General features: G+C 42.7%; 1 protein-coding gene across 1 annotated transcript; it reads right to left on the bottom strand.

The window, feature by feature from the left end:
• Nucleotides 1-2,866: 2,866 nt before the first annotated feature.
• Nucleotides 2,867-12,773, bottom strand: LOC308302487 (hepatitis A virus cellular receptor 2 homolog; the record flags this gene model as incomplete). The annotated part of the gene is made up of 8 exons (XM_080746742.1): nucleotides 2,867-2,977; nucleotides 3,174-3,267; nucleotides 3,831-3,910; nucleotides 5,207-5,269; nucleotides 5,639-5,980; nucleotides 7,396-7,417; nucleotides 12,426-12,495; nucleotides 12,769-12,773. The coding sequence occupies 8 exons, from the start codon at nucleotides 12,771-12,773 to the stop codon at nucleotides 2,901-2,903; spliced, it is 753 nt and encodes a 250-aa protein (XP_080602868.1). The 3' UTR covers nucleotides 2,867-2,900.
• Between the last annotated feature and the right edge of the window lie 4,080 nt (nucleotides 12,774-16,853).

Consider the following 16,853-nt stretch of genomic DNA (forward strand, 5'->3'; position numbering starts at 1 on the left):
AACTGTGTTTTAACCTACCTATTAGTGAGTACTGAACTTTACTGATTGATTAAACAATTACCCAGGAAAAACAGCAACAGTAAAATTGCTTTAACATTAAATAACATGGCCTTAATATTTCTGAACAGGATAGTATTGTTGGGCCTTAACATAGGATAACAAAGAATTGTAGTAGTAGATGGATGATGAGGATGTGCACAGGAATGCTACGCACACCTAAGTCTTCTGCCGGCCCACGGCAGAAGGATCTTAAAGAGACAATAAGGTGCATAGCCACACTGGGAGCCAAGGCAACATTTTATTAACACCAATTATTGGAAACAACTCAGCATTCAGGTGTATTACTTTTTTCCGAAGTCTCCTGAACTTGAACACAGCATTTTGAGTTGAACAAATTTATTTACGAATCATGTCGTTACACCACATCTCCACTAGCTAAAGAGTGCTGGGTTGTGCAACTCCGAAAATAGCTGATCTACAAGCTCTCGCAGCACAATGCGTTGAGAGCTTGTAGATCAGCTATTTTCGCTATGTTTGTCTCGGGTCCTACCTTACCTCATTGTCCAGTCCAGTGAGTGAAAGTACAAAAGTATTAGATTAGATTAGAATAGTGTATTTTGGAAATAATAAAATCACATTTTCTGTACAGCCCATTTTCTGTTGTCAAGTGTCTTATATTAACTGCTTATAACGGATAGTTATTATAAAGTGTTACCACAATATAAGGTTTAGGTTTCTGTGAAGGGGTTTCTGCTCTGTCTGATGAATTTGCTGTATCACCGAATGAAGCTAAATTAAATTATGTAAAAATGTTTAAAACGTTGTTTTAAACATGTTAAAATGTTTTAAATGGACAAAAGAAACATGGGACTTGTTATTTATTGTTATGTCTGTAGGAAAATACAGTATATATCATCTGGTGTGACAATCAAGTCATCTGGCGTGACAAGCAGATATGTCACACCAGATGACGAAGTGTCACACCAGATGACGTTTTCTGCATTTAGGACTACCTTGAGGCTACCAGGTACACATTAGCATGCTAACAACATGCTAGCTATAACAAAACAACCTAGATTTACATGTAATTATGACCAAAGTTTCAAATAACTTTTGCTTTATTAATGAAAAAGGTGTCACACCAGATGACATCCAGAAGTGCCACACTTGTCAAAGTTTCAACAAGATGGCATTTCATGAAAATGTTAAAATCATAACTCACCTCAGACACCTGTCTTGCAGTTGTGCTGGGAGTGCTGAATAGCCTTACAGAAGAAGGACCTCTCTAGCCCAGTAGGTGTCCAAATTATTGCCTGTTTAATTTTTCCAAACTAGTGTCACACCAGATGATTTTGGTTTGGGGGACAAAATCTTTTTGATCAGAAATGACTGAAAACATTATGCTTGGACTTTGAAAAGATATAGGCTCACAAATAGACATTTTTTTTGCCTAAATTCATTTTTAAATGAATTTTAGCAATTCTTTTTCTTAGTTTTATTCAAGTTCCCACTTTGAGAAACAAGGTCGGGACAGTCACACCAGATGACATTTACCATGTTTGGTTGAAGATTCTGAAGAAATGAGGAATGAAATGTTTTAATCTTGAGTAAGTTCACATAAAGCTTAATGTCCTGCACAATATTCAGAAGGTTTTTGACAAATATATTTTTTATTTATACATGTTTGACACCGAGGACAGCGAAAACGCTACGTCACGTCACCCACCCATGTATGTATGTATGTATGTATGTATGTATACTGTATGTACTGTATATACTGTATGGATGTATATACATTATATTATATTGGATAATGCCAGAAATACATCATTTTGTCAAACCATTGACCATCTGTCAATAATGCCTACAGTCCACTAGGTGGCACTGTGTCTATAAAATACAGCACCAGTTCATGGTGACTGTCAGGAAAAGGATCAGAGATGAAGTTATAGAAGGCTCATGATTGAGCTAAATTCCAGCTCAGTTCGCAAACTATAAATTCAGGAGGACCCTTGCCAAAGCCTACAAATCAAATGCTCCAATTACTCCTCAGAGTAAGGCCGCACAGCAGGGCTTTGTACGACAAAGTGTGACCTCCTAAGGCTCCTATATATGGAATTTAACAATTTCCTCCCATGAACCCAATAATAAACAACCCCCCCCCCCCCCCCAACACACACACACACACACACACACACACACACACACACACACACACACACACACACACACACACACACACACACACAGGAGAGTGTTTTTTGTAGATCTTTCAGCCCGAGTGTATCAGTGGAGACGACCTCCCGGGTTAACATTCACCAGGTTAGCATTCACCAGCGTTAGTTTTACTGAGGTTAGGGTTAAGGTTATGTTTAGGTGCATCTCCGTCTCCTCGACTTTCGTCACCTCCGCACAGCCAATCACGCAAGCTTCCGCTGCCTTAACCAAGTTGCTTTTTTGATACAATCGGACTGAAAGACCTGCAAAAAACATTCTCCCACGCACACACGCACATGCACGCACATGCACGCACACACACACACACACACACACACACACACACACACACACACACACACACACACACACACACAGAGAGAGAGAGCTGATGGGATTGGAGAACATTCAGTAGGACTTCCCCTTCATCTAACAACACCTCATAGACACAACACCAGTGGCGTTCAGCAAAAGCTAAGGTATGGTAACATGACTGGTGTCTTGCACGCGCACCTATTCCCACCAGTCATGTTGCCATACCTTAGCAACAGGCATGATGAATTTATTTTAAGAAGTATTTCCCCCCCCCCCTGTAGCAAGGTATGGCAGCTGCCATACAGTACCTTGCCATGCCCAATTGACACCTCTGCACAACACCTCTCTCATTCCCCACTGTCTGTCCATCATGCGTACATTTGGATGTCTTCATATATGTTCTCAGCATGCTCAGCTGTCCTCGTTTTGTTCACACGTCTTTTCCCTGTGTGGAAGAAACATAAACATTGAGGGACATTTAATTAACGATCCCCCACTGAATGCAGTCTAAAAATGGAAAGTGATCGACCCACGCACTGCAGCTGCGGCTGCTTGAAAGAGAACAGAGGCCTGTGCATGTTCAAACTGTTAAACGCACACATGTTAAATGGCACATAAACTATAATCCCCTCCACACTTACCAAAAATAAGGGCAAGGATTATGATGATGGTGATGCAGAAAATTGCTGCCAACCTGCCAAGGTTCCCCACCTCCAGAAAGTCGTTGAACCTTCCCTGAATTGAAAGACGAATAATATTATGAATGAAAGGGCCTGTAATAAATCAAACCAAGCATGTAGGATAAAGAACGTACACTGACATATATTTAAAAAAGAAAATAGTGCTCACACGCACGCACGCACGCACGCACGCACGCACGCACGCACGCACACGCGCACACACGCGCGCACACACACACACACACACACACACACACACACACACACACACACACACACACACACACACACACACACACACACACACAGTATAGAAACAGTATAGAAAAAATACTTAAGTATTCAAAAGGAGATTGTCTTTATCAATGCATTGATTTACACAGTGCATTTACATTCTCTGAAACCACGGATGCACTGACTTACTTGAAGAACCTCTATGCTGCACAAAGCCTATAGAATATAAAACTGCAGCATAGAATCCCAATCAAAACATAAAAAAGAACGAACATTGTACATTTTTTTTTACTGCTCCCCCACTACTAACACAAACAAAGACAAACACATGCATACAAACAGACAATGCATACTTTTGTTCATATTCACCAACATAATCCATACCTGAGCTTTGACAAATTCCATCTCGGGGTAGTTAGAAGTCTCTGAAGTTTCTGTTCCAAATACTGATGTTGTCAACATCTCTGTAGGGGTTTGACACAGTTGGTTATACTGAAGTTTACTTACGATACGAAATACAATGCAAACGGCTCCGTCTATCGGGAATAAAGAATGTAGTCAGAGATGGGCGAAAATACTTTGAAAAGTATTTTGATACAAAATACAAATACTGGGTCAAAAAAATGTATCAAAATATAAAATATAAATACAGGCCAGAGAAATGTATTCAAATACGTATTTTGTCAGAATTTCTAAGAATAAATTGACCATATTATAAGGAGTTTATCTTTGGAGTAGGCAGCCTAAATGTTTACCACTGTGTGTCAGAGTGTGAGAGCGCAGACCAGAGTTACCGTTATCTTCAAATGCTAGACAGGAACTATGGCATGAGACTGAATGAACAGCTGCCTCTACCCAGTACTTCATAGACTGCAAAACCATTCTGCCAGCCTTAATAATAACTAAAACTGCACTCTGTCGAGGTGCCAACTTGCGCCTTGTGCACAAGTAGGGTTACACAATGTATGGAAGTAATTAGAAATTGTAATCATAATGCATGTTACCGGTACATTTGAAGCAAAATCAAGTGCTATGGCTTTATCGCTCGTACGCACGCACACACGCACGTACACACGCAAGCGCGCGCGCACGCACACACACGCACGCACGCACACACACACACACACACACACACACACACACACACACACACACACACACACACACACACACACACACACACACACACACACAACACACACACACACACATGAACCACCAGCAAATTAGATTGAAATATAATGTGTCTTTCTCCCTACAGTTTAAACATTTGTGAATGTTTAAAAAGTGTCCATTGTGCTTCGGTCAAAGTGGTTACTTTCTAACGCAGGGGTCTTCAACAGGGGGTCTGGGACCCCTCCTCAGAGTTACTACAGGGGGGGGGGGGGGCGCAAAATATTTGTGTGATAGAATCATATTTTTTACATTAACCACTTGAACCCTATCATCTATTCTGAGTGGAACATTAGCCAAAAATAGCCGATCTACAAGCTCACAACGCCTCGCAGTGCGAGGCGTTGTGAGCTTGTAGAGAGGTTTGTAGTGGGATAAGAAGAGCAGACTAAAGTATTTGACGGTTCAAGTGGTTCAATGTCTGAAAATACACATTACTCTAACATGATGATAGTGCTGCATCTGCAACACATTTTTATACAATATACCGTATAGAGGGGGTCCCTGCTTCATCTCTCTCTCAGCCAAGGGGTCCTTGGCCTGAAAAGGTTGAAGACCCCTGTTCTAACGATTATGTATGCGCTCACCTTGTCCTGCGACACTGGGCAGCAGGTGATCCTGTGTAATGGGTTCCTCTTCCACCGGAGCTGCTAAAAACATACGGTAAACCCATTCAATCCAGGAAAGCATCAGTGTCGCAAACATTTGAACTACTTTAACCAATTTATATTTTAGTTTAGCATTTACACAAGAATCACATTATGTATCTCATATAAATATGAGAGTTTATGGGGGTCCGCGGTCAGATACATATAATTTTGGGGGTCCTTCACATGAAAAAGCTTGAGCACTACCGATATAGCAATACAGCTTTTTCAGAAAACTGTTAAGACCTAGAAGACATTTGTAGAATCGGGTCTTAATGCGTTAACCTAATGGATCGCTGTTTTGAAGTTCAGCACTTCAAAACTGTAGCACTAACCCATTAAAGTACTCTAAAACACAGATGTGAACATTACCTGCTTCCACTACCGTCAGGAGGATGTTCACTTTGATGTCGTTGAACAAGCCCGGGACCTCCACCCTGCAGCCGTACATTCCAGAGTCGCCCGTCTGGGCGTGGACAATGGTCAAAGACACGTCTCCTTCGCTCTCCCTTCCCAGGAACTGGTACCTGGGGGACTGCCGGAAATCCACGGCCCCGTACCAGGAGGAGAGGATGGTGTCTGAACATTTGGACAGGGGGACTTCCGCTCGTCCCCAGCACGCTGGCAGTACGCCATGAGCCCGTGCGTCGTAGCTACAGGGCAGAGTAATGTTGTGTCCGTGGTTGCCAAACACTACCGAGGTAGCTTTACACGCTGTGGGAGAGAACAAAAACAGTCAGGTCAGATGAGGATCAGGATAGCAGACCCAAAATCTCTACACCCACAGTTCTAACCCCCGATAAGCAAGGTCACCACACATTGCACAACACATTGCGAGCTTGTATTGTAAGATGTGCTATTTTTGCTATTCACCAGCAGAAGTTTATCAGGCACGCACGCACACACACACAAAACAAAACACGAATGTAGGATATTGACTTGCCTTTGATAAGGATGGAGATGAAAAGATAATATGAAGGATGCATCTGGGAAGTCAGAGCACAAACAATGCTACTGCCGACAACAGACAGATATTCTGCCCACAATAAGCACCACCCCAACAGCGTACATGTATCTGTGGTTCCTGTTCTTTACTGTTGCAAAGGAAGTCGATTCTAGACGTGACCAAAAATAAATTCAGCTTCTTCAACTTCACCGGCATGCAGTTCAATACTCTGATTGCTGACCAATCCTATACTGTACACTGTGGTATGTTATAAATGGGATGTATGTTCAGGCTAGAGACCAATACAAACCCTGTTCATTTCATTCAGACTGAGATTATGTTAATATTGACATTATTGTAGAAGTATGTTTTTTTCTATAGGGAAGTACCAACGTGACCAGATGGAAATGACACACACTTACTGTAAACAGGAAATGTCAAGAGTCCTCGTCACACTTGAGGTTTTGAGAGGTGTCTTGGAAAGTGGATAAAAAAGAAACCACTCTGCCTCTGCATAATGTGACTCATTATGGGAATAGAGTTTTTTATTATTTTTGTACAAATCTCATGGAAGAAATGGTATGGTTATCTATAACATTATACAAATTGGAAAGCTGCCACATTCACATTTGTTTGATCAGGTTGTTTCTCATTCTCGCAAGAGACGACAACTATTCCTCATCATGGAAAATGGCATTTGTCAATGCAAAGGCTATGAAATTACAGAATTGTAATTTACATCCATTACACGGTGCCTCTGAGAAAAGGTTGTAGAACCAGCTTTAATTAGATTTTATTAAACACAGTTCAACGAAGGAGAGGTTATGTAAACCTTCGCAGCAGACTGGCAGCAGAAGCAATTGCCCCATGAATTGAGCCTTTCTATACTGTGTGCTTAACTTTTGTGAAAGAAATTAAGCCTGTTTAGTGTTTACTTTGACCCCCTGCTTGGTCTCCGATTGGAGCCACTGTCAATCTGCCATCCTGATAAAGTTTTAAAAATGACATTCACAATCTAGAGGAATGGGGCTGCATGGTCTGAAGCCAAGATGCCAACAGTGACTAATGCATGACTGTGTGAGTCCTGCTGATGTCTGATAAAAATGGAACAAAAAAGAAGAAGTGGATTCCAGGGGTCAGAGTCCTGGGGCTTGTTTTTTTTTTTGAAAAACGAGGAGGTTACTGACGCCTGGCCTGGCCAACTCCTTTTACAGACAAACACAGAACACGGGGCAAAGATGGATGTTGAATGTTCAGGTGAAGTGTGAACCACGGTAGATTGAGCACAGGATGTCGAGAGGATCTGGTACGATTTGGTGTAATACGATACGTTGCTGTTCCTCTGTCAGTTTGGGTTTCATAAAGTGATCCATCACAGACACGGCAATGTGAAGGTATTGATGTGAGATACTGCAGATGCAAGCAGACTCGAGCTAACTCTGCTGAGTTGCTCATGGAGCTCAATGGTTCCTTGAATGACCTCGGCATTGCACTGTTTGTCCAGTCAACTCCTGCACTGTAGGAACCAGCTGTTGCTGGGAATATGAGCAATCTTGAAGATGCTGTAGTGCAGGGATTCCCAAACATTTTTAGTTAGGGCACCCCTACAAATACTTTTTTTCATCCAAGGCACCCCTACATTATCTTAAAGTTGTACCATGTAACTTTTTTTATAAAACAAATCTTAAAATTGTCCTAACTCTTAAATCGCTAAAGTTTTAGAACACCCACTCCGTTATTTTCAGCTTCTGAAGCCTTCTCTTTATATGTTTTCTATGATCCTGACCGGGGTCCGGTTTTCGCGCAAAAATTACGTCATCATACACTATCGGCCAATCACAGCGAGGGTTATACACTGCCGGCCAATCACAGCGCATCTTGAAGTGGGGTCGCTAGCTATCACAATAGGGCGGCCATATTTGTAGGCGCCCGTGTGTCTCTATCTATACTCGGGTGAAACACTCCGTTTCTCCGGAATGCCTGAACGCACAGGAACCAGGGACCCCTCTAAAGATAGATCTCGGCGAGGTGGAGGCAGACGCGGGGGTGACGCGGGGGTGTGAGGCCCGGTCCGCGGCGAAAAACGGCCGAAAGACGCGGACGCTACTGACCACTAGTTGAGCAACTTACACAGTATAGCTTTAATGAATGTAGGGGTGCCTTTTCACTCCTGGCACTTTATATTTATGGCAAACTTTAGCAAGGAAAACATTGAGATAATGGCTACTTTGGTTAGAACTGACTGAAGATTTATAATTCAAGTTTAAAATTATCCTAAATAGTTGTTTTTACAGTAATTGTCCAAATAAATTCCAAATATTATCAAATTATCTTGCGGCACCCCTGGACTGCCGTCACGGTACCCCAGGGTGCCCGCCCGGTCACCTACTTTGAAAACCCTTGCTGTAGTGTATTATACCGTACTAGTCCTTACCCGTTTGAAGATATGATCTTAAAATTATGTGCAGAGTGTAGGTGATGGGTTGTGTACAAATATATGAGGGATTGAAAGTAACTTTGTAGTTTGTAGAAGTGGTGCTTGCATGAGGAAATGTTGGAATATCAGAAGAAATGTTGGAGACCCCAGCAAAATGCAAAGAGCATTAATTTGTAATATAATAAAAAACAATATAACATGAAAATGTGTTGAAAGTAGCTTTTCTGTGTTGTCAGGCTGTGTTTGGGGAATTGGTAATGGACACACAATTGTAGATTTGTTTAACCCATGGAGGAGTGCAATGTATTGAGACATACAGTGTTGGTAAATCTGTAGACAGTGTAGAGCATACATGGGCAACAGGCAGCCCAGGGGCCACATGCGGCCCCCACCTTCACTTAATGCGGCCCGCAGGTTAATACCGGAATACTGATATATTACTGATTTCAGCTGTTACAATTCCAAACAAGACCTACTTTAATTCCGTCAGTCTATATTAGTAGCTTAATGACTAGTATAGTAGTATTAAAATGTATTTTTTTATGTCCAATGTATTCGTATTTAGGTTCATAAAGTTAACATGAGTATATAACTAAATGCATTTGAAATTAGATAAAACATTTACATTTCAGGATTTCAATTAAAAAACATCAAAAAATAATTCAGGATTCCAATTCAAAAGAAGCAAAAATAGCCTATCTACAAGCTCAAAACGCATCGCAGCGCGATGCGTTTTGAGCTTGTAGATCTGCTATTTTTGCTTATTTTGTATGAGATATGACAAAGTAGGACGTAACTATATGCAATGTGGCCCTCTGGAGTGAAGGTGGAAATATAGTGGCCCTCGCCATCATCAAAGTTGCCCACCCCTGGTGTAGAGGGATTGGTTTAATATAAATATAACATGTGAGGTGAAAGTGTTCTCCCCTGTGGGCAGTAGTCCCAGCCACGGCGACCCCCCCCCCCAAAACCACACACACACACACACACACACACACACACACACACACACACACACACACACACACACACACACACACACACACACACACACACACACACACACACACACACACACACACACACACACACACATTCCTCCCAGCAGACACAGCATTCTTGAGTCAACAAAGTAAATCCTAACAGTTTTCTGAAAAACATATGCTATATATCAGTGATTCCAACTTTGTCATGTCAAGTAACCCCAAAAAGATATGTGTTTGGCCGCGGACCCCCATCTCAATCTATTTTTTTTCTTCCGGGGACCCCCAGAAGCAAAGATTTGGTTTAAAATATTTGCCTCATGCTAGATGCAGAATAGATATGCCTCATGCTAGATGCAGAATTAGATATGCCTCATGCTAGATGCAGAATAGATACACGATAAAAATGCTAATATACAGCATACGATTTGTTGTGACAAACGGGCTTCGCAGTTATGTCAGGTCTGTTCATATGCTAACGGTCATGCGGATTCAGATCAATTGCTCCAGCCACCGTGGAGATACAGTCGGACAGACACTCAGACAGACAGACAGACGGCACACACCACACATGTATGGGAATGTGTACAGATATGTAATTGCCTTATCTCAAGTATATGCATGTAGGTAGACACTACTGATGTTAGGAGTACTATAAACACCTTGTAGACCACAGAGACGGGCCCCTGCCTCGACTCCACTTAGATGGCAGGATCGCCACAGTTGACTGATGCAACGTTGTGTATTAAAACTTTTTCCTTATTATACAAAGTCCGGTCTTTTGGTCTCATCTGTTCAACCGCCTACCTCAAACCTCAAAGACTCCTTAATCCAATTTACTACAATGCTCCTTGACTACCACATAAAGCATATTCTACCCATATTCTACATCACTGTAGGCCAGGGGTCATGTTTTCAGGCCAAGGAAGGACCCCTTAGTTGAGAGAGAGATGAAGCAGGGACAATTCCAGATTGTTTGACAGCACAGTCATCGGTGTATTTTGGATTCATGTCAATTTGTGTTTTCAGATATTTAACCACTTGAACCGTCGATACATAATAAACTTGACCTTTCACTCTGTACTTGGTGTGCTCTTTTCCCCCTCTACACCAAACCTCTTTGCCGAAAATAGCAGATCTACAAGCTCACAACGCCTCGTAGCGTGTGTGTGATAGCATCTTTGTTACATATTATAGTTCAGTTTTTAAGTGTGTTTAGTTTGAGCTCCATGCTTCAGTTTATTTTCAGCACCACTTACTTTACTGTATATTTCAGTTTATTTTGGTTTTCTTTGTTTAGTTTACTTATAGTCTTTCAACATCTTTCAGTTTGTATTTTGGTTGTCGTATTAGTTGCAATTATCGTATACTATTAAGACGCCTCAGGGCGACAAGCGGCGAGGTCACACCACAGTGATGTGGACATCAGGGTTGTGGACATCAGGGATCTCCATATATGGGCATGAAAGGGATTTGTTCCCCTGGCATCACAGGGATCTCCATATCTCCATATATGGGCATAAAATGGATATGTTCCCCCTGGCATCACAGGGATCTCTCTAACAGGGCATCATTAATATTGATGACATCAGGGAACTCCATATATGGGCATAAAATGGATTCTGTTAGTGTGACATCACAGTGAAGCCAGGGCGTGATGTCAGAACGGCAAACCCCATTCTGTTAGAGTCGTTCCCTTGACATCACAGTGACATCAGAGCATGATGTCAGAGTGGCAAACCCATAAGCCGTAAAAATGTGTGCAAGTCCACACGTCCAGACAGACGGACACGAACAAGCTGTGATGTTTCTCAAAGTAAATTTCGACCTTCGGTCGCAATAGCATGAATATGGTGTGAAGACAGTTTCTACAGTATCAGTTGCTTTCATTTATTTTAGATTGTCAAGAAAAATTAGTATTATCTACCGTATGTTTTTTTTATATATATACCGGTATATTAAGATGATTTGAGATGAATATACTCACACTTCACATTCCTCAATTTCCTCTTTATCTTAGTTTGATTTACTTTCGGCCTGTGATAATATCATCTTCGAGTGTCTGCGTGCGATGCCTTTTAGTGTATTAGCTTAAGCTTAAATGAGGTCATGGTTACATGACCTAATGGAAAGGGAGAGACAGACAGTATGCCTCCCCAAAGGTAAATATTTTAATTTGAGCTGTTTTTATCTGCGCTTTGCTTTTTCACTGCGGCTGCAGACTACAGACTATTACAGACTGAGACTAAGACAGGTTACAATGGAAAATCCAGATGCCACTTAACTTCTTAACTTCTTTACTGCGCTGAAGATCAGACATGCTCCTAGAAGTGACATCCTGACGTAGTCTGATCAGCATGACTACATGAAGGTCTTGATTGACACCTAATCGATGTGTATGTATGTGCGTGTATGTGTTTGTGTGTGTGCACGTGCGTACCCATGAGTGAGTGTGCGCGTGCGTGTGCACGTGCGTGGGTGTGTGAGTTCATGCGTGCGTGTGTGATGGGGGTTAGCGTGTGGGGGTCTGCAGCTGAATGAACAATGACTGTATATGGAGTGGGGAGCAGAAATCTCTTTCTCTCCCTCCCTCTGTTTCTCTCTCTCTCTCTCTCTCTCTCTCTCTCTCTCTCTCTCAGTGTGTGTGCGTGTGCAGTACATGTATGGTAGATTTATGGCCACTACTCTTCATGCTCGACGTACCCGCCCTCCCCTGACTCGCCCACTTCCCACCGTCATCCCTCATGGGAGTGGGTCTCCACATCCCCCCACCCCCTCCTAATAACATCTCACCAGGGAGGGCCAGGACTCAGAGAACTCATGGGGAGTTTTGAGGGCGGAAATGCGTCCGAGACAAGTACTCCTGGAAAGAGGGGCCAAAGAGCGAGAAAGAGGAACAGAGATTGAAAGACAGAAGTAACACGAGTGAGAGACGATTGGAAAACGTCTGTGGAGGAAATGAGGGCGGATGGATGGACGGATGGCAATATGGAGGGTGAACCAACAGATGCCAGGGATTATCGCCGGGCGAATGGCTCGAGAGCGGCGAATGTGGGTGCATAACTTAAGATTGTGAAAATGAGCCTTCATGTCGCAGATAATGACACTTCACACCCACAAACCAAGGTCCCCTCACGTCATGGCGGAGGTGGATTCATCGTTGAGGGCGGCTATCGATCGGCCACATCAATTTAGTTTGAGCGGCATGGATGTGATTTAGTAATACTCCCTGGTGTGAGTCAGAGGTGGAGACTGGTTATCGAATTCAATTACCCTTCAGTGAGCACGCAGCGAGCTCCGACAACAAGATAATACCGAAGGCAGTGTCACTCAACATGTTCTCAAGTTTACTAAGCACACAGAGAGTATACATTTGCACAAGACACAATGTGGCAGACGATATGTGACAAGACAGGGCCGGAACAGGAACAGAGAGACGCGGTACAAACTTAATGCTGGGTTAAAGTTATGTCATAAGTAGAAAAGCACACATGTACACATATATCTATACACAGAGTGATTAAGCGGAACTCTAACGCTGTGTACAGACACTGGGATGTGCAGGCTGTACAACAAGGATACCATGACCTTTCTCCTAATATGTCCCTATGCAAAAGGATGTCTTTTGTTTTGTTGGAGTCCTGCCACATTTGTTTTTGAATGTTTAGTGGTTCTGGAAGAAACCCACCCAAGACAACCTGTAGGGCATGGGTAGGCAACCTTAGGCACGGGTGCCAACATTGGCACTGGGGAGGGTGATGATGACTGGCACACTGGCAGAAGTGTGGGAGAGAGGATTTTAATTTTCAAATGTTCTTTTAAATGTGGTCAAATTAATTCACCTAATTTACAGCAACTCTGACTGGGGAGGGAGTCAGGGAGATAGGTGGGTTATTGCTCTGAGTCTAATGATCGTTATAACAATGTTTGTGAATTTGTGATGGGGTGTCATTAAAAATTATGTTGACTTTGCACGTAGACTATCTAGCACTAAAAAAGTTTGCTGACCCCTGCTGTAGGGTAACGTTTCTCTCTCTTGACCGAGAATAATGACTTTAGAGATGCTCTAAAAATACTACCACCATGCACACGATGCGTAATTTGTATTGTTTACAAACATGGTAGCAGCCCTTTGGTCTAAACATGGACATGAGATTGATTGATTGATTGAAGACTTTATTAGAAGTTTGCATAGAAAAAGGTACAGTTTCATGATGGTACAGTTCACTGGTACAAGGTCAACTAAAAGGAGATCCTAGAAAAGACTAAGATTATTTCCATAGGAAACCATAAACAGTGACATACCGTCACTGTCAGGCAGAAACCTTGTATCTCCGAGTTTCAAATGTGTACTTTTTTCCCCCCGTAAAGTGGTTTAGGCATTGTTTTACTAAGGTTAGGGTAAGGGTTAGGGTTAGGTTTAGGCATAGTAGCATTCACCAGGTTAACATTCACCAGGTTAACATTTACCAGCGTCGGCCAGTTAGCGTTTCACCAGGTTAGCCTTCACCAGGCAGCGTCGTACGAATGTGACGCCGAACTATCGAACGTCGAGATAATGCCACGCTCCCCATGCAAAGACTGTCGCTCAAAGCTAGCAACAGTCTCATATCTCATGAGGTAATTCCCCTTCGGCACTATCAGAGCGGAAAAAATGCACTAACATAAACATGGGTCAGGGTACTAAAGTATCGTTAGATTTTCAATAGGAATTCAATTTTAAAAAATCATTTTTCTCTCAATTTTCTAATTTTCTAGCTCCCCATAAAATCAAATATTGGTTCATTTTTCCAATTTTCTAGCTTGCAAAAAAATCAGGAAAATGCTTCAATTTTTTAAATGTGTGATTCATATTTGTCATTATTTGATTTGGAACCGACAAAGGAAAAACATCTTTAAAAAAGGTATTTTTCATTTTTTTACCACATTACGAATATCAAAAAATGGACCAATTTTTCAAATTTTCTAGCTTGCAAAAAAATCAGGAAAATGCTTCAATTTTTTAAATGTGTGATTCGTCTTTGTCATTATTTGATTTGGAACCGACAAAGGAAAAACATCTTTAAAAAGGTATTTCTTAATTTCTTACCCCATTACAACAATCAAAAAATGGGCCCATTTTCCCAATTTTCTAGCCCACAAAAAAATCAGGAAAATGCTTAAAATTTGCTCAATTTTTTGAATGTGTGATTCATATTTTGGCATTATTTGATTTGGAACCGACAAACAAAAAATAGGCCCATTATTCAATTTTCAAGTCCAGGAAAGAAATCGTCATCATGAATGTCACGTGACCACGTGTCAAGTCACATGGTACACAACTTCAAAATAAAAGCTGTAGGCTAGTCTAACATCCAAGTAATAGGATCAACATGCAGGCAGGCAGGGGGTCCATGAGGGGTTTACAAGGGGGTCCATGGCTGGTTCCCAAAGTGTGGTTTGGGGACCCCCAGGGTTTCTATGGCTGGTTCACAACAGCCTGGTACACGTACAGCCATGGCTGGTTCCCAAAGTGTGGTTCGGGGACCTCTGGAGGTCCATGACGGATTTCCAAGGGGGTCCATGGCTGGTTCTCAAAGTGTGGTTCGGGGACCTCTGGGGGTCCCTGAGGGGTTTCCAAGGGGGTCCATGGCTGGTTAGCAATAAGTGTGTTTAATTGCGACCGTAGTAGGTCGCAGTTACTTTTACACTCTCTACTATCCAAACCTCCACCAGCCGTCAGCCTGTCCTTCCCTCCGTCACGTCACTCGTCACACGTCACACTTTCCCCCTACTCATATCTCCGCCACCGTTGCCCCGATCCATGCCTAAATTTCCATACAAACTCCTTGCCTGCCAAACTACAACCTCGAAGGACCCCCGGAGCTCCAGGGACCCCCAGGTCCCTGGGGGACCCCCAGGTGTAAAAAATGACCAAATGTGCAAAAAAGACCACCCCAACGGGGCTGCTCACGGGGAATTCCCGGGGACCACCGACTCCTGGTGCTCCAGAACGGATGCAAAAGTGGTGGCGCCCCCAGTGGAGGACCCCCTCCACTGCAGCTCACATAAAATGCCTTAACTCGGGCTAGGAGCGACCGGGAGAGCCGGGGCCGGTACCTATTCGTCCGCCTCGGCGGCGCGGAGACCCCACCTCTCATTTCTCATATGGCCCTCTTCTAGCGCCACCATGAGGCCGATTCTGCAAAACACATTTTTGGACACTGCTCCTAAAATTTTTGCCCTAAAATCACACAAATCGGTACACAGTATGTCTACACTCATGTCATCAACTTGGATCTGTCCCATATAGCGCCACCTTCAGGCCGATTTTTTAAAACACATTTTTGGACACTGCTCCTACAATCTTTGCCCTAAAATCACGCAAATCGCTACACAGTATGTCTACACTCATCTCATCAACATGGATCTGTCCCATATAGCGCCACCTTCAGGCCGATTTTTTAAAACACATTTTTGGACACTGCTCCTACAGATTTTGCCCTAAAATCCCGCAAATCGCTACACAGAGACACTGCTCCTACATATTTTGCCCTAAAATCACGCAAATCGGTACACAGTATGTCTACACTCATCTCATCAACATGGATCTGTCCCATTTAGCGCCACCTTCAGGCCGATTTTTTTAAACACATTTTTGGACACTGCTCCTACAGATTTTGCCCTAAAATCACACAAATCGCACAGTATCTCTACAGTCATGTAATCAAAACGCATCTGTCCCATCCAGCGCCACCATCAGGACGATTTTGGTAAAACAAACTTTTGGCCTTTTTGTGGAGATAAGCGACCAACGGTCGCTTATCTCCCGATTAGGGAGTCTTACTGGTAGTGTAATAGGTGAAATAGTGTAATAGTGCATTCTTATCAAAACCTCCACCAGCTGTCAGTCTGTCAGTCAGTCTGTCAGTCAGACTTTCAGTCACACTTTTGCCCTTCTCATAGTGGTTTTGGCTGCCAAACCACTACCCCATTTCTCCCTCTTCTACGCCACCATGAGTTCTTGCAAAACACATAATTTTTTGGACACTGCTCCTACAAATTCTGCCCTAAAATCACGTAAAGCGGTACACATTATGTCTACACTCATGTCATCAGCATGGATCTGTCCGAGATAGCGCCACCATCAGGGCATCCTAAAATCACGCTTTGCGTGATTTTACGGCAAAATCTGTAAAAGCAGAGTCCAAAAATGTGTTTGAAAAATCGCCCTGATGGTGG

Source organism: Nannobrachium achirus (assembly GCF_963921795.1).
Source record: "Nannobrachium achirus genome assembly, chromosome: 17".
Lineage (NCBI taxonomy): Eukaryota > Metazoa > Chordata > Actinopteri > Myctophiformes > Myctophidae > Nannobrachium > Nannobrachium achirus.